The following is an 18364-nucleotide window of genomic DNA, read 5'->3' as shown; positions in this document are numbered from 1 at the left end:
ACCCATTCGGACAGGTTGTGATTAAACTCTCCAAGAATCCAGTTCCGTGCCTCATTACGGAATCGTAACTTTCTCGTCGTTCCTCCGATTCTTTGGCTCGCTCCCCACGTCAGAGGGATTACGGTTAATTAACAACTCCAATTACGAACGCGAAACTCGTTCAAAAATTGCATCACCCTGATAGTTCGATTTTTACATCCCTCGTCACGTTCGGAAATACGTGAAGGTATAATCGAAGAATAAAATTGAAACGAGGTGATCCTAAGGAAAAATAAATTTTGTGGTTTCTCTCTTCTCTTCAGGATTTCATGAAAACAATCGAGCCCCACATCCCGTGTAACATCCTTTCGATATTTGATCATTCCTGTGAGAGGGATGGTTCCATATTTTCCCTCCTGGTAACGACACGCGACACTTTCCCGGAAATTGAGGAAATTGACGAAGATGCTCACCGCAGGGTGAGCGCACTAAATAATTGCACCCGTTCGTCGAAGCGTCGCGGCGCGCTGCGTAGCCCACGCACGCGCGCAACCGCGTGGCAAAAAAGGGGAAGTCCCGAGTTGAGTCTCGTCGGAGAGCTCGTTACTTTCTAAAGTCCCCCCGCAGCCTTTGGGTGTCCTCTCACGGGACGACTTTGCATTTCGCTATCGGCCGCGAGAAGCGGCGGGAAGAGCAGTTTTACTGATTTTTCGCCACCGTCGTTGCCTGAATGTTATATCACAAATCACGGGAGTGCGGGAGATGGCGGTCAGTGTCGTGAGATACCTGCTACTCGTCACCCTGGCCTTTCTGCAATACCGTAAGTAATCAGAGATACTTGAAGTTTCTCGTTTGGATACAAATTTCAAGTATGGGATAGAACGCGAGTGGGAGAAGGTGAAATTGGTAAAATTGGTCATTAGCGTTCGTTAAGGAACTAAAAAAAATGAATTTCAGAGGTGAGACAATGATAAAAATAAATCTGGATAGGATTCGTGAATCGAATTTTTAGTAGGCTCGGGACAAAATATTAGTTTTGTAGTTTCCACGAGTTTCAGCTTGGAACCAACGTGTTACTTGTGATTAACTTATGAAAATTCTATTCTAATCGAAGGAATTATAAATTTCTTAATACGAATGAAATTCCGCCCACCTTTGGCTTTCTAGCGCGTCGTTTGTTCACGATTTGAATCGCCGCGTTCGAACTTTGCCCCGCGACTGTGCTCGATCTCGATCTACGCTCGTGGAACGCGTGGCCTGCTTGCCACCCGAGGGAAACCTGTCCCATCTACGATGCGATCTATGCGTGGCGCGTGTTTCTTATGTCTCCGAGTGATGGTTCGTAAAGCTTGTTTCTGAACATGCCGGGATCGCCTGGTGAAGTTTGTGCCTGAAATAATTGACATAACGAGCTGGCTAGTTTCTTCTTCTCGTGATACACTAGAGCGAAACGATGTCCAATTTTCTTTATTACATAGGCAAACATTCGTGGACGACACTGCTTTCAGATCAGAAAATTTCTTAACCATTCGCATCGCGCTGAACAGTGGAAAATTCGTTCTTATCGTCAAATTATTTTCTTTTTTTATTTTTATAAACGGATTGAAAGTAGAACGAACAACGACTGTTTACGTATAAAAATGATTCACGCTTTGGGCTTGAAAGTCTCCGATAGGAATGCGGGCCGTGTAAGTCGATTTAAGTGCTGTCGATGTTCTCCTCTGTAACCTCGTTTCCTGTAGGGACGGTGATTCGTAAGTGTGGTTTTACTTTCTGCGTTTCTCGTCTGTGGTTACGACGCAACGTTTCCTTTTGGCGCGTCGCATCGTTCGCGGGAAATACAGATCTATTTCGGTACCGGAGATTATGAAGATATCATAATCCGAAAGTCCGAGCTGTCACTTTAAGATACTCGTTGCTCGAGCAGTTCAGCTTTCTTCAATTTGCTATGCAAACCTGTCGAGTGCATGTGCTTGTTTAACTTATTTGTAAAACAAGCGAGTTTAACGCTCCTTGACACTCGAACGGATATTTAACGACGATATTTGTATGTTTAAAAACGCGACAAATCCTCCAGATGTCTATTCTCAGCTTCACACGATGACGTAATTTCAGTGATTACAAAACAAAATCTTGAAGCCCTTCTTGGAAGACCCTCTGTAAAGAAAACTCTTGGAGATCAGTGATTCTCGTGTCGCCACTCGACAGGCACGTAGTATCGAGCACGTAGCTCGAGGTGAATGCGTTAAGACTCGTTCAATGCGACACTAATTAGGTTCGTGTAGAACGAGCATGCGTTTATGAATTAACATCGACGCTGATTCCCAAGTCGACAATGTAAAGATATGCTCGCCACGATGAGGAACATGAAAGCTCATCGGAATGGCAAATTGCGCGGCGAACGACCTTCACCTGATCTCTTGGTTTCTCGTAATGGATCAGACGGTCAATTTTCAGTGCAAATCGAGCGTAACTTGGATGACGACTGACCTGGACCAGTTGTTTCCAAACTTTTTCAACAATAATACCTTCATAAAATGTAGAATTTCAGCGAAAGCCTCACGTATCTTATTTTTTCTATATCCTCTTTGGATTGCAAAGCATCGTGTGTCAAGTCTCCTACTTTGGAAAACGCTTTAGTTAATAAATACACTGTTAATCCGCGCCTTTTTTCTTCGTAGACGATGTAAGCGCGGAGACGAAGACGTTCAAGGACCTGTTTAACAGTACATCCTGCGCTAAGCCACCCTACGAGTGTCCCCATCCGCAGATCCAATTTTATTTGTACACAAGGTAAGCTCCTTTCCACGGACAGAGCTAGATCAAGAATAGTACGTCAGTGGAAAGCTGTCGCAAGGAAAGTTATTTTCATCTATGTTTTATGCACATATATTTAATATCCAGTTGAACTCGGTCGTAACGAGCACAGACACGTCGAGATCGCGACATTAGTGTGCAAAATAGCAAAAAACTTAAATTGGAATTTGTCGTTCATATTACCTATGAATGTATTATAATTTATACAAACATGTTGATATAGATATATTAGGTATCTTTCTAAAAATGTTCTTTACTCTTTATTTTACTCTTATCTTACTCTTTAAACCCTTCTATTTTACGTTGTCTCGGGCCCCAGGAAGTTATAAAGCGTGTTTCCGAAGTCTCCATCAGTCCGACGCGGTTCCTCACTTTCTTTCATCGTTTGAAGAGGTTCACGGCGAGTCCAAACGTTCCGAGGAAGAACCGCTACGTAAGACTCTCGATTTCAAGATCACGATCATTTCGTCTCGTATTGAAAGTGGCCTCGTTTCGAGGTTCACCTTTCTCCCATAGCTATAGCCGCTTGGCATTGGCATGCTCGGACACTTTTACTCGGATCTACTCGCTCGTGCTTTTCCTCTTTCGTCGGACGCGTCGCGTCTCTTTCTGCGGAACGCTGCTTGCCAAAAGTGACGAGTAACCGATTAAAGAGAACCGACTATTCCTGAACTTCATATCATCGGACATCGACACCCTTCGCTTTCTACCGTCAGTGGCGCTCCATAGTACCCTGGGGCCCGAGACAAAATGGGATTCAGGGGAACCTAGAAAAAAGGAGTAAAGTTGGATCGATCGTTTTTCAGAGACACGCAAAAGAAACCTTTACGCTTAGACGTTCGAAGGTTCGACTCCCTTCACTATTCCAGATTTAACAGGTCGCATCCCACTAAAATCATTATACACGGTTTTGGTGGCGGAAGGAATCTGATACCTAGTCCAGACCTTCGAAAAGGTAATTGTTTTTGTGTACTACTTTCGATGTACAGGCCACAAAATACCATTTACACGAGTATTAATCATTTCGCTATGGGTCAATCATGATTTTGTTTCTAATTCGAACGAATAGAATTAAATGTTGGTTGCTAGTAGAAAGTTGCAACCAGAGTTTGACGTTGAAGAACGAAGAGACATCTACTCGCATTGTGTTGGAATAATACTTGACCGATCGTTTTTAGGCGAGTGCAACGACGAGATCTTAACATTTTCACCCACTAGCGTATCGATGTATGAAACTTTCGATTTCAGCGTATTTCACGCGAGGCAATTACAATATAATAATCGTCGATTACGGTGCGTTGGTACGCGAGCCCTGTCTATCGCAGATACAATGGGGTCCAGATTTCTGTTCACGATGTATTGCTCAATTGGTAAGGTACTTGAGGGATCATCCTCGGGGTACGAGGGTGGAGAATATACACGTGCTTGGGTACAGCGTGGGTGCCCATATAGCCGGGCTGATTGCGAATTATTTGCCCGATGACAGACTTGGAAGGATCACAGGTAACGTCTGCAAGTCGATTCCTTCATCGTTATCCGCACAGATCATTTCTTTCGTTCGTGTATAGTTCGATGATAAAAAAGAGTCCCCGATGGGCGTGGCTTGAATATGGTGGGGGTAGCAGGATCAGTGTTCACGCCTCTCAGGGATCTTTTTTAACTTGTCACGCTATATATATATGCTTCTCATTCGGATATGCCCGATAAAGTTAAATGTGTGTACTGCTACTTACCTGATCGATTTGGTTTCCGATAAAACAGGACTCGATCCGACGATATTTTTCTACATGAATGGAAACCGATCGATGGATCTGGACGAGACGGATGCTCACTTCGTCGACGTGATCCACACCGGTGCTGGCATTTTGGGCCAATGGGGGCCAACGGGACACGCGGATTTCTACGTAAACGGAGGCTCCAGTCAGCCCGGATGCGCGACGACTTCCTTGCTCCGTAAGTACGATTTCCTTATCATTTTCCTGCTTACTGAACGTTGGAGTGAAACTCGTTGCATCAATCGGTTTGCACATAACGTCTTCTTTGTTTGCAATTACCTGTGACGCGAGTGGCATTTAAGAAAATCTCGTGGAGAGAGTAAATTGAGGGGAAATCTTGATGATTCATTTCGCGATGGAACTATTACTGGTCAAATTCTCTTTATTTAGTATTGGAAATGATTAACAAGAATTTTATTCGGCATTGTAGAGGCAAGTTTGTACGTAAACATTTGTTTGAAAGTTATCTCCGGAACCTGCAAATTGTTTCAGGAGTTGGCAGCGTAAAGAAACGAAAGTTGCACCATTTGACACTTTTTGTTTTAATAATACACACTTGGTGAAAGTGCTAGTGTCAGGACGTGACTAATGGGAAACTAAATGAATTGCAACAAATTTCATGGTGACATCGTGTTTATTGATACATTTTGAAAGGGGGCTATGTTACAAACGTTGTGATTGTGTTTCTTTTAATTTCTGTGGGTATATTATTATTACGAAAAGAATTTTTTGAGCACTAAAGAATGGTAATACAAACGGGTAATTAAATTTGAGTGAAAGTTCAATTTATTACGCTGTAGGAAAAGAGTAAAATGAACGACCATAAGATAGCTTCAGCATAAATTAATAATATTACAATAACGTTGGTACAACTGTTCCTAAAAGAATTTTAGTTAAACAGCTTATGCGTTCATAGAAGGACTATTAACGTTTCGAAATCGTGGACACATGTGATTGAAAACAAAAAAGAACATGTAGAGTTACCTTATCATTAGAGAAAACGTGTTATGGAACGGATGGTCGACTGTGAATGAAATCAGTGGAACGTTTCGTCCTCAGAGACCCTGTCGTGCGACCACACAAAGGTAACGCCTTATTACATAGAGTCAATCACGACGAAAGTAGGATTCTGGGCAGCCCCCTGCGGAAATCTTTTTTCTTACCTGATCGGATGGTGCAAACCCAAGCTGGACGAGTACATTCTTATGGGAGAAGACGCCCCTCACACGTAAGCAGCCTTGTCAATTTCTCTCGATCAAAAAAATCATTCTATTCTTTAACTGAATTTACCAGGATTCAGCTTCGCACAATTTGCCATATTTATCGCTCATTTTTATCACCTATATCATCAGACCGAACGGTTAGAAAGTTTTGAGTAAAAGTGATGCAAATATTTTTTTAGAAAGTCAAGGAATATTTTGTTCCTCTTCTGGATACCAATCGATAACATGTTTCTCTGAATCGTATTCATTTCACACTTTCCCGAATCTATAATACAATACGAATCAAATAAAAAAAATTCCTTTCCATCGAATGTACCAATTTGGAAATTTGTTGGAAATTTTGTTGGAATTTTCAGAGCACGAGGCATCTATTATCTCTCAACAAACGCACACAAACCGTACGCCCGCGGTCTTCCCGCAAAAAGCCAACAAACGACAAACCGGAAGCGATCGTCCTACCGCCAGTATTGAGCTTATTGAAGCAACTAATCAACATAATTATAGAATAGAGTGTCTGCAATTAGTCGCATACATTGTACGTTGTGTTTGACCCTGTTGTTTCTTTGTACATTATATTTTTAATTAGTTTTTACGCAATAAACTATTTTCCTACGCAGCCTACCGTGAATTCCGCGTCCCATCATCCGCGACATCGTTCACGATTCGTGATTATCGTGTCCGTTGCATATTAGATTGTATCATCATCGTGATCGAAGTACTTTCACCTTTTTTCCGTCGTAACGAATTCCATGGTATCGTTTGAATGATTAATATCGATTCAAGAATGCAATTGCAAACTGTCTTCCTCCTCAAAATATATTTTTCCCTGCACAGTGTTAGGGCTCGAAGAACGAGTAGAACACGTATCGTTGTCTCGCGATTGCTTAAGAAAGAATTGGTCTCGGGGACAGTTTTATGTTAACAACAATATTTATTACATAATAATTACGATATAATAATAACTTCTATGGATTTACAGTACACTGTCGCACTAAACCTTAATTATGTATAATATGCAATGGAATGATTACAAGTTGTTAAGACATCCACGTTTCAAGCTGGAGGCGTTCAGGGCTTCGTTTTCAGGTTGGCTCGAATGCGAACGACAAGGGAACAGTCCCTTCGTCTGCTCCACGTTCCATCGCGGGAACGATGCTCGATCGTTAGAAATCGATCGCGATCTACGACTCGGCCAGGGATCAGAGATGGACGAAATTACATTCGAATATCAAACGACGAATAAAAACAACATGCGACGATCTGTTCACCGTGTTTCCACCCATCGAAGTCGTTCGGATATGCCCATATTCGTGAAATATAATTTAATTGTGTTCCATTACGATTTTTATCGAACAAATGACGGCTCAAAAATCGTTCATATTTTATTCGTTATTCGAAATTCGAACAAGAATTTTGCCCATCTCTGCCAGGAACGACGCGTTTCGCTTTCGCCGGGCACCGTCCCAAAACGTAAGACTTCAATTTTATGTTTATATATTATATATATATAGATCATAAAGTTAGGAATAAATTTCTCACTACACCTTACGGCGAATAACGTAGGATCTACCATAAAAAAATGGACAATTTCCCGTGTGTTCGGTGAAAAATGACAAACCGAGAAACGAATCATTAGCACGGAGTCGTTCTCCTGGGAGCCAGAACGATGCTTCAACAACTAGAACGAGCTGTGCGCTTGAGATTTTCGTTTTCTTCGTTTTTAACGTTACGTTATGTTGCGTTTATTAATGTATAAATATATTTCTCAATCGTTGTCAATAGTTTGGTATTATCTATTATTGTTTTTTTTTTTTTTTATACATATATATATATATTTCCTTTGCTTGGACCCTTTCGCGACGGCAACGTCTACGCGAAGAGTTCATTTTCATTTTATATGTTTAAAATCTGCGCCAACTGAGATGCGTCAACGAGCAATGTTGCACGACTACCAGAGTTGAGCAAAATTCTAATTCAATCAGGTAACTGTATAATAATAGAATGATGTATCTCACAATGAATGGAGAAATAAATAAATGTTCAATTATTCATTTTAATGACGAATAATTTGCTGTATGTTGCATGTAATTATCATTCGATTAAAATTTTGCCCATTTCTGGTCACAAGTTACCGGCCGAACTGGCCCGAATAGGGCCGAATTGGGCCGAGTAGCCCTGTCCACAGACGCTACGAAGCTTTCGGAAGGTTCCCTCCCCCCCATTACCGTGGTGGCGTTAGTGCAATATGGCGCGTGGAGGATGACGAAATTGGCGTAAGAGACGACAATTTCTGGTCGACACTGTTGAACTTTTCACTTCGATGCCCTCTAAATCACTCAACTCGTTAAAACAAGCCATTTCGCAGAGTATATAAGTAATTTTACTCTGGAAAAGTAGTGTTCAACGTCACGAGAACATCGTACTACCGGCATTCGAAGTCAGGGTCAAGCAACGCCAAGCTGCATGGTAACTATTCTTTCGATATTTGTTCATAGTACGTTTCATCGGTATTGTGCCTCATTTTACACGATAAATTTGAATCTTCGTAAGAGTTTAATCGATAACGTCTACCTTGTCAATGATTTTAACGAATAATATCTGAGATAGTCATTCGGTCGCGATTGTCGCGGCAAGTTCATGGACACCATTTCACGTCGTTTGGCGCTAAACTTTCCACTTGACGAATTTATGATCAGACGCTCAATGTATCGGTATAATACTTCGATAATTGTCTCTGAAAATATAATTATTGTTCGTTGACGTCAATTGGCAATGGCGATATAAAAACTACTGCGGATAATAGAAATTTATAATCATCACGCTTGGTAATTATGTGTATTACAGGACTGTCCACAGGTGGCACCTGTTACGTGGACATCTTTCTCCATCTTGTGTCCGAAACGAAGGAGAAAGACGTCATTGTGGTTCAGAACGGGCAGAAGCGTCTTTGGACGCACGTTTCGGTTCGTGGACAGGCCTGGCGCGCGAGGATACGTTCGAAAACCGTCTCAAAAGGGTAAGTGGATCATTGTTAACGATATTATGGAATCTTCTTTGTTGAGTGACGAATCACGGTGAGGAAAAGTTAGAGAGCGTAGTGATTCGCGTTATCGAAGGGGAGCATCGCGACATCGTGGACGATTCGTTTAATCTACACGCAATTATTCCTATTCTGCTGTTGCATCGTTCTACTCGAGGAGAAACAAGAACCGAAAGTGTCAACTCGACGTTATTGTTAGGCTAAATTAAGGCTTTACAAAGATTCATCGTACTTCTGCTGCTTCTTCTTCTTTATTTACATCATCGTGCTTCGTCGCTACGGGCAATTTAGATCGACGCACCCGGCTGCGTCTTCGTAGAAACCGTGAATGACGCTAACGTGACAATCGGTACGTTTATTGTTGAAATCAGTGGCCCGCTAATCTCGCGGTAAATTTAAAAGACTCGAAGGACCCAGGTCACTGCTAACAAAAACGACCATGCTCGAAAGACTGGCGTAGCGTGTTTCAAGGGAATCGTTGGTAAACGGATGGGAAGAACGTATGGTGTTTGACTGTGCGTGAGTTCGATCGCGAGTGCTAACGATGATCGATAATGTCTGCTTCTAGGAAAACTTTGTCGTCGAAATCAAACTCGTTGCCGTTGCAAGTGATTGTAAGTGCCCGAGGGACAACGCAAGACAGACGGGACGGGGGACTATAGTGCGTTCCATGGGACGACCAGAGGACCTAGCCTAACCACGTGACTGCAACATGATCGCTTGATCATGTTGATACGATCAAGTGAGATACTCTTCGAAGTTACATAAATTCACGATACATATCTTTGATTTGAATATCAGAAATTTAATTTTGGTAGAATTTATGCAATTTACTATTTCTGAATAGAAATAACAATGATCATTTTACAATTTTATACATTAATAGAGATAATACATAAATGTTGGGTTGTCCGGAAAGTTCATGCCTATTTTTAAGAAAAATTCAAAGGCATATTTGAATTTTGATTTATATTTATTGAATTATATATGTACCATTTTGTTCCATAACCTTTCCACTTGTTAAGGAATGTACACATATTATATGTTTTCAGCCATTCCGATGTATTCAGACCTGTACCGCCTACCAAAAATCGGCATGGACTTTCCAGACAGACCAATAATAAAAGTAGCTAGCCAATGAAATTTTAGTCACGTGGTAGACGTAGTTCATATCCTACTTTATCGTCTTACAGAAAGTGCTACAGGTTTAGGAATTATTATCGACACAGCTGAAAGGCGTACTCCTTTATACCGGTAAAATTCGAAACGCTGAAACTGATTGGTAACAAAATCAATTATCATTCGGAAATTTTTTACCGCTCCACGATAGCTATGAGCAGTTATACGCTTCGTAAAAAATCACAGGCATCGAGATCTTAGGCACGTATTGGATGCTCGCATTTCGCCGTAGATTCGCTTCCAACTTCGCCAAATGCTTTCGAGCGTGCTCCGATCGGTATGCACAGTGCTGAATTTCTTTCGTGTTATTGTTTTCATAGATCAAGCCTTCGATTCGTAGCATTGAAATTAAAACTGGTTTCTCAAACCCTCGACAACGAAATCAGTGCTCTGCACGTTTTAATTATCGTTGTTTTATAGAACTAATAGCTATAACTATAGCGACATGATTTTAAGCGAAGTCGAATTTCTAGGATTCGTATTTATTGAACATTTTTTTTTTTTTTGGTATGGTAATTTGGTATTTCGTAATTTCAACAGACACATAATCCCAATGTTGAATAATGTTGATTTACATTGCACGCGACAAGTTAAACACACGAATTATACATTTCGTTACATCGATAATTGAAAATTTATTTTCTGGCGTATTTGTAGTTTTTCATCAAAGAGAAAGACGCTGGATTCGGAACACGCGTATTATAGTACAGGATAGGTTAAGACACTATCGAATGAAATGGTAACTTCGTCGTCGAAGGGTTAGGTTGAAATAACACTGAATACGTAGTAAACAGAAAAACGTCACCGTCGAATCCGAAAATGAAGTTTCTCGAACGATCACTTTCAACACTGTTCGATTCTATACGTTCAGGCCAAAACGTAAGCACACATTCGTGAGCCTGCTCGGATCGATTGCCACCTATTGATTCGAATAAGTTACTCCGCCGCATTTCGTATATCACCGTGTATACGATCTACTCAACTAAACCACTACGCGTTGCGTTTTTTGTTTTGTTTCTTTAATTATCGTTATCAGTAGTAATATTAATAATATTTACCATTATTATTATTATTTTCTCATCGACGACGATCGACCCGTTTACTTGAGTAGTACTCGCACTGCTTATGGTAAATGGTAATGATCGATAATCGTGCCATCGGTGATAAGTTCTCTCTTCACGCGAATAACGAATAAACTCTTATCGGAATAAACATTTATTCGAACATCGCTTACGAGTCAAATATCGTTCGAGTACTTCCTGATACCGAATAAACATTTATCCCCGTATCCACGAATAAATCCACGAATAAATCCTTCCGTTTTACTCGTTATTCGAAATAAAGTTTGCTCAACTCTGATCCTTAACGTCACGTCGCGAACGGCGACATCGATCGATTGTCATACGCCAGTGGCGTTCAAACGTGGAAATCAAGTTGGAAAGCAATGAAAGGCACTATTTAGACGTTACGTGGACACAGGTAGCGCCGATAATAGTCATAAAACAGTACGTTACATCCGCCCGCGCATATTTACAAGCGGGCTTGTTGCCGTTCGCGTGCGCGCTCCCCGATTGTGCCATTCGCGATCTCTCGCGTCATTATGGCGAACCGACGGAGAATTTTTGAGAATATTTCGAGGCAATCTGGTTGTAGACGGTTACTCGGTTGTATTATCGTTTTGCACGAATGAGAACTCTACACGATGCGATCATGAAGTGGATGAGCGGGCGATAATTTTATCTGAAAATGGCGAAGAGTATGTAGTTCCATTGTCAGTCACATTTCTAGGTTTAAACTCTTTACTACCGCTCTTTCAATCGTACACTGTTCGTTAGGAAAATACAAAACGTGGCTAACATCGAAAGAAAATCAAGTTGAAAAGTATCGTCGTGTCCTAGAATTTGTAACCTCAACATTTTCTAAACTATTCAAGTTACTAAAATTTAGAAATCGTGAAACATTTTACCGTAGTACGTATGCAAGATAACGCGTAGGTGTTAATTTTTTTTTCTAATTTACCAATTGGAGGCGTTACTTTCATTTTCCTAGTCTTGGTTATTTTCCTCGCAAACTTTGATCTCTTTGATCTCTTTGATCTCTCAATTGATTTCGTTTACGATTGTTACTTTTATTTCGAAATGGTTTCCAGATAAAATTAGACCGAAGAAGGAACAGTTCATATTATATTTTTCAACGCGTGCAAGCGACCCGTCGTCGTGGCGTCTCGATCGATGTCGGGCGTCGCAACGCTTTTTCAACAGTTAACCCCTCTTTATTTCTCGTTAAAGTTTTAAGTACAATGCTGCATAATAACACGACTCGAAACATGCTACCGATATAATCGTTTATGATAATTGGTCCTGAAAAAATGATAGAACCAAATCTGGTTAAGTACGGTGATCGTGTATTTTAAGCGCCTTCCATGGGCGATAAGAAAACTGGAACTTGGAATGACATATCTAAGGATCTGCGCTTCTCTACGTGCCTACGCTTACACACCTCTACTCTACGCTTCCTATCTTACTTGCGATGATTCGATTTTAATGTATACTAACGACTGCTTTCCTAAACTGCACGTGTGAAATCTGTGTACCACTTTGCCGACCGAAACGCTTGTCAGCGGCGAATCATATCGTATTATCGGCGGTGCAGTCCGTAATTACCTGCAGCGTTTCGCAAGTTTCAACTATTAAATGCACGGTCTACGTCATGCGCGTAAGCATGGAATGTCTCGAAATTTGTATTCAAAGAAAACAATAGTAACGAAAGCTTGGAACGATATTCGATATACACGTTCAACGTATCGGATAGATATCGAGTGGAGTTTCCAAGCTATGTAAAGTTCAGCGCAGAGATCGGCAAAATTTTTTGAGAAAAATTGAAGTTTTCGTTGAGCTCGTTTCTTATTCGTCACTCGAAATTGTTGTCTGATCAGGAATTTTGTCAATCTCCGGTTCGGTGCAAGCGTGCATAATTCGTGAATATTTATTAGCACCGTCGGCAAAGTCGTACCATGCGTTGTTATCTCAGGTGACTTAACGTACTTTTTTCCCGGACTAGATACTCTGATCGGCGATCGTGTTCTCGCATGGAGTCTTGGAACGATTCCCCTTTATCGAGGGCTCGATAAAGCGGTACGAAATGAAAATAGAGACAAATCAGCGATCATCTTGATCACCGTTTCGTTTCCCCGCGGTATAAAATTAATGCTACGTTTAGGTTAATTTTAATGTAACGAACGTTACTGTAAGCTTAAATTAACGTCACACCGTTGAGGTAACGAATATGTATTCGATGGGAATTAGTAACTTACGCGAATATGCATGCGGCAAAACGAAAATTAGAGCGAACGTAGACGAGTCCCTTAATTACGAATTTATGTACATTTCTAACCAAAAGATTTTCTATTACTTTTTCTTTTCTTCTTTTAAATACAACACGGAGTCAACTGAATCGAGAAAAGTATTTTATTCGATAGCATCGATGGTGCACGTTACTTTTGTTTGTTTGGGTAAGCACGTGCTCCTCGAAGCGCGATCGACGATCGATCGTCACAAGCGGAAACGGTCGTCGCCTCTGTGCTTCGAGCATCACTTGCTTATGCTTATGTTAGAGGTAATCGGTAACAATCGATATTCGGGTCTTTGTAGCGTAGTTCGTACAATGGTAACAGATATACAGGCGAATATATCACTGGATTAGCTTCGAGATTCTGGGAAATATGCAAGGAAAGGATCCGTGTCCTTCGTCTAGGATACCCTTTTAGATTAACATCCATCATCGTATTTTCTTTTCTTATCTTACACGGCTCGTATCAGAACTCGAACGCGCATGATCGTCACTACGATAAGAAGCTAGAAATCATAAGCACATCACCAAACTCTTGAATACATCTGACACTCTTCCACGATACGTTTACTGTTTACGTGTAATTAACGTTATTACTAATCCTGTTATCAGTAGTGATATCGTTACATGATTATTACAACTCGATCGCGTGCAATTTTTTTTTTTTTTTAACTGGATCGCGTAGTGCACACGCAGTGGCGCATTTATGGGACCCGAAAATGGGGTGGATCTTAGGGGAGGTTGTGCAAAAATTAGGGAACCTTTTTGAATACGTATTTATTTGAATTGGTCGAAAAGTAGGTGAAATGAGATTTTTATTTTGCTGGGATATTCAATTTTGAAAGATGCTGAGGATTCTTGACAGATCAGGACAACGCGCCACTGTGCACGCGTGCTACGCAGGGTAGGGGGGCAAACCAAGTAGAGAAAGATCGAACCGAATGAGAATTAATAGTCCTAGTGCTTACGATGAAGTTCGAATGGACATATGTATACATGCAGTCATCAAGAACCGGAGTCTCCGAAATATTCACGACGTGATATATTTACAAAGTCTCTATGCGTTGTTCGGCGACGAGTAGGGCGAGGGTTGGGCAATGAGAACTCGAAGAAGCGTTAACGACCCGTTTACATGGGTTCTTTAGCGACGAACTGTCTGGTTAGCTTGTCGACTTGGACTGACCGGAAACGGTGATCGGTGGCGTCGAAGGAAGTTCTCTTTAGGGTTAAAGAAGGGGCTGGGAGGGTGTTGATGGGACTTCTAATAACGTGCTTTTATTTCTTAGCTTAGAACACGTATCACGCAAAAAACGCTACTTTTATTGTACCAATCGACCCGTTTTCTTTTGTCTCTTTCAGTCGAATTCGAAGCTTCAAGGTCAACGATGCAATAAAATATATGAAGTTTTTTTTTTTTTTTTTACAGCAGTCAAACTCAGTTAATACTGTATAAAGTCAGTTTCTCTAACAATCGATTTTTTTTTTTCTTTAATCATTTCTCGAAGGATACATATATAGTATATAATATATGTATACATATATATAATGCCTTGTAGATCTCGGGACGTTCGTAATTGATTTAATATATATAGCGTTTTCACGTCGAATCTTCAATTCTCAGAGATACATAGAGAATCACCCGTGTCGTTACTCCGTATTTTCCTTCTTTATGTCCATGTTTCAAGAAATAGATCAACGAAACGATAACGCAAGTTATACAATCGGTAGGCCCGTTACGTCTTTTTTTTCCTTTTAAAAACAATAACAGTATCTGCATATATAACACGTGGTAAATATATATATATATAATACATATATTGTATATATACGAATATGTTTACAGTTGCACGTACACGCGTATGTATAGTGTTTCGACGAAAACACGGAGTTTGGAAAAATCGAACGACGGTGTCCGATTTCGTCAAAGAATCTCTGTCTTCGATCACGAGAACTCGCCGATCGAAACGTGCTACATGCTCCGTCGTCTTGGAGCTTCATTCACGAACGAACCACCGTACGCGTATCCGTCGATTATAACAGTTTCACCGACAAGACGAGTAGACTACGAAGTGATACTAGTAAAAAACATTATAATCGAGGGATGCTGTTATAACAAAAACCTCCGTGGAGGTTTGTGAGTGAAACCGCAGAGGAACGTTTCATTTGTTTACCGTTTCACGCGGATAGGGGTTCCGAGGTTTCCGCGCTTTTCGCTCGTTTCGGTCAACGAAGTTCCCTGTACAGGTAGCGCATAGTCTAAAGTCGTTACTGTACGAAGATATCGCGATCAAAAGCATTGCCTCTTTGCACAGGAAATAAAAATGTCGTTACTTCGATTGAACGTGAAAAAGGAAGCGGGAAAGCTCGTTTTAGTCGCGTGAAACAAATAATAGAAATCGTCGGCTAGATCACTGTCCCTCAAACCTAGAGTGGATTCGAATTGTTTTCTTGGTACTGATTTTAAAAATAAATAATGTGTCTTCTAGAAAGCGCGATACAGTTTCATATTTTTTTTTTCATTTGAACTGTCGTTTAAAGTAATGCACACGAATGTGGCTTTTGTAACAGATTCGTATATTTTGTTTTTTTAATAAAGTATATCGATGAAATCTCATGGTGAACGAGCTAATTAATAGAATCTTTAGGTTTCAAGCTTTCGAGGATTTAGGTTTTCAGTGTCCTTGATGTTTCTGTTAGGAGACAACTGAAAATTCGTTAATGGACGTTCGTTTGGTTGGAATAAAGTATCGCGAGAAGCATTTTTGTTATTTCCGATAGTGCTCACAGTTTGAGGAGCATTGGGCTAGGTAATTTCCGCAATTAAACGACAACGAACGTCTTCGCTTCGTAACCATTACGTGCACCGTTTACAATGTACTCGCCGTCGCTATAATTAATTATATCATCTTTGCACGAACACGACTATATCAATCTGTACAAATGTCGCTAAACGTATTCCCGAAAAAAATTACACAACTACCCACGCAATTCAAGACACAATCTACAATCGTATACATTATATATCTATATATGTTTTATATACTATATACATAAAATATATAGTATATGCATATGTATAAATATATAACTTCTAATAAGATCAATAGCGTTAGTATTCCTTATAAACACCTTATCAAACGTGTTTCCGATTAAACGACAAAAGGAAACATGCTACCGGAGCTTCTGTCCAGATTAATCGTATTTGGAAGTCGAAACACGTGTTTATTTTTCTTCATTTTCTATTTTTTTTTTGTTTTGCAAATATTCAATGCCTTCATCGAGATACCTCGAAGAGGACGCTTCTCGGTTGAAGTTTCATTCAATGTTACATCTACAGGGAGAAGTATAGTAGATATACGTATATACAAGACGCTACACTCCACGAGAACATGTTTGTTAATACTAAAATCTTCTTGGTGGTATTTTATTGTTATTTAGTTAATAATAGATTATTAATATCTACTAAGTATTTATTTTCTTTTCTCTTTTCATATTTACTCGCTCTTTCTCGCACACTCTCGCTCTCTCTCTCTCTCGCTCTCTCTCTTTCTCTCTCGCTCTCGCTCTCTCGCACTTGCTCACTGTTTCTCTTGTTTTCATGCACGATTATTCCTGTGAATAAACGATCGGTTTTCACCCGTGGGGAGATCGTTGCTTCCGTTTTTTTTTTCTGTTTTCCTTTGTATTTCTTAATCCTTTCTTGTTTGTTTGTTTGTTTTTTTTGTTCGTCCACCTCTTTCGCTCCTTTCTTTTGTCCAGAGAAAATCCTGCTTCGTTTACGGTGCATCGTCCACGGATATCGTTGGAAAATATATATAGTTTGTCGAGTGGAGGGGTAGGGCGAAAGCGAACGTAACCGAACGAAACGAAAGTAACCGCTTCTGTACATTTGTCGTATATGCTTAGAACCTTTGGTGTGCATTACCTTAACATTGGACATACCGAACAACCCTCTTTAGTCCTTCTTGTCGCCGTCCTCGGGGTCCTTAAGCGTGTGCCATTGAGCAATAGGACGTCTCGGGGATGCCAACATGTCGGACCAGTGTCTCAGTTCTGTTCCACTCGCGTTGTACCCCAAGACGACCTTCCCAATGGGTTCTGAGGTGCCGATACGATCGTAGTCGACTACCGTGACAACCAATTGCACTTTCTAAACGCGAAATCACGTGTTAATGTATCGTCCCACGGGAAAATACATCGCCATACCTTCCGGACCGTAAGAAACCATCGACAAACTAGCGTTTAGGCATATTAATAGTAGAGTCTTAAAGTGCAGAGGTCGCGAGAATGGATCTCGGGGATGTCATAGGGCAACTATCGGCTTTACTATGTTTTTCTAGAGTCGAGACTTGCTTTAATGATCTTATTTTACGCTTAGACTCTACATTGAATTGGTCACAAAAACTATTATACTTTTTGGAGCAAATTCCAGATCCCTTCTCGCGAGCTCCTAATCGTGCTTGTTAGTACCGGGAAATATTAGTCTTAAACTGAAGGGATTGTTGATGGAATTGGATGTTATCAGGTAGATTTTGATTGGACGAATTGCAAAGACTTGGATAATTTTAAAGAATGAATAATATATGCACAAGCGATAGAGAATAAAAATATTATCTTCAAAAAGGCATTCTTTTTCCTATACACTATCACTCGAAAGTATTTCATCACTCGTCATATGTACGTTTAATAGAAGGAGAGAGTGTATTTGACGCATGATCAAATATTCTTTAATGGTAGTGTGCACGTGATACTTTACTTTCCAAATGGCATGCATAGCGATTAGACGCATGATTTTCAAGCTCGCACGATTTAGAAGAGCAAGTGCATCGTAGATAAAATATTGTGTAGCGATAAGAAATATTACAGTAGGCCTTACGATCCGGAAGTATGGTATGTTCAAAAATTGATTAACATAATCCCTTCATAAGCTCGTGTAAAGCAGGCAGAAACGTGAATTGAAAATGAATTACTTTCCTTTAATAAAATTCATAGCATATAAAAGA

General features: G+C 40.4%; 2 protein-coding genes across 5 annotated transcripts in view; one reads left to right on the top strand and one right to left on the bottom strand.

Annotated features, from left to right (window-relative positions):
- Positions 1 to 609: 609 nt before the first annotated feature.
- On the top strand, positions 610 to 15949 carry LOC128882216 (lipase member H). Its single transcript, XM_054133813.1, has 7 exons — positions 610 to 799; positions 2661 to 2772; positions 3603 to 3751; positions 4045 to 4299; positions 4558 to 4749; positions 5631 to 5799; positions 6151 to 15949. Exons 1-7 carry the CDS (start codon positions 742 to 744, stop codon positions 6263 to 6265), a joined length of 1050 nt encoding a protein of 349 aa, XP_053989788.1. The 5' UTR covers positions 610 to 741; the 3' UTR covers positions 6266 to 15949.
- Positions 7594 to 18364, bottom strand: part of LOC128882174 (synaptotagmin 1) — a 32922-nt gene continuing 22151 nt past the window's right edge. For all 4 annotated transcript variants that reach the window (XM_054133769.1, XM_054133752.1, XM_054133762.1 and 1 more), the window contains one exon: positions 7594 to 17511. In XM_054133769.1, the coding sequence (XP_053989744.1) occupies positions 17317 to 17511 (195 nt within the window). In that variant the 3' untranslated portion in view covers positions 7594 to 17316. The remainder of the gene's footprint in view (positions 17512 to 18364) is intronic.

This window comes from Hylaeus volcanicus, chromosome 1, assembly GCF_026283585.1.
Source record: "Hylaeus volcanicus isolate JK05 chromosome 1, UHH_iyHylVolc1.0_haploid, whole genome shotgun sequence".
Classification (NCBI taxonomy): domain Eukaryota; kingdom Metazoa; phylum Arthropoda; class Insecta; order Hymenoptera; family Colletidae; genus Hylaeus; species Hylaeus volcanicus.
The sequence above is the reverse complement of the archived record's forward strand: the minus strand, read 5'-3'. Positions and strand labels throughout refer to the sequence as shown.

Coding starts and splice junctions, on each gene's coding strand:
- LOC128882216 (XM_054133813.1), top strand. CDS start 742: ATGGCGGTCAGTGTCGTGAGATACCTGCTACTCGTCACCCTGGCCTTT. Junction 800..2,660: donor CCTGGCCTTTCTGCAATACC/GTAAGTAATCAG, acceptor TTTTCTTCGTAG/ACGATGTAAGCGCGGAGACG. Junction 2,773..3,602: donor CAATTTTATTTGTACACAAG/GTAAGCTCCTTT, acceptor ATCGTTTTTCAG/AGACACGCAAAAGAAACCTT.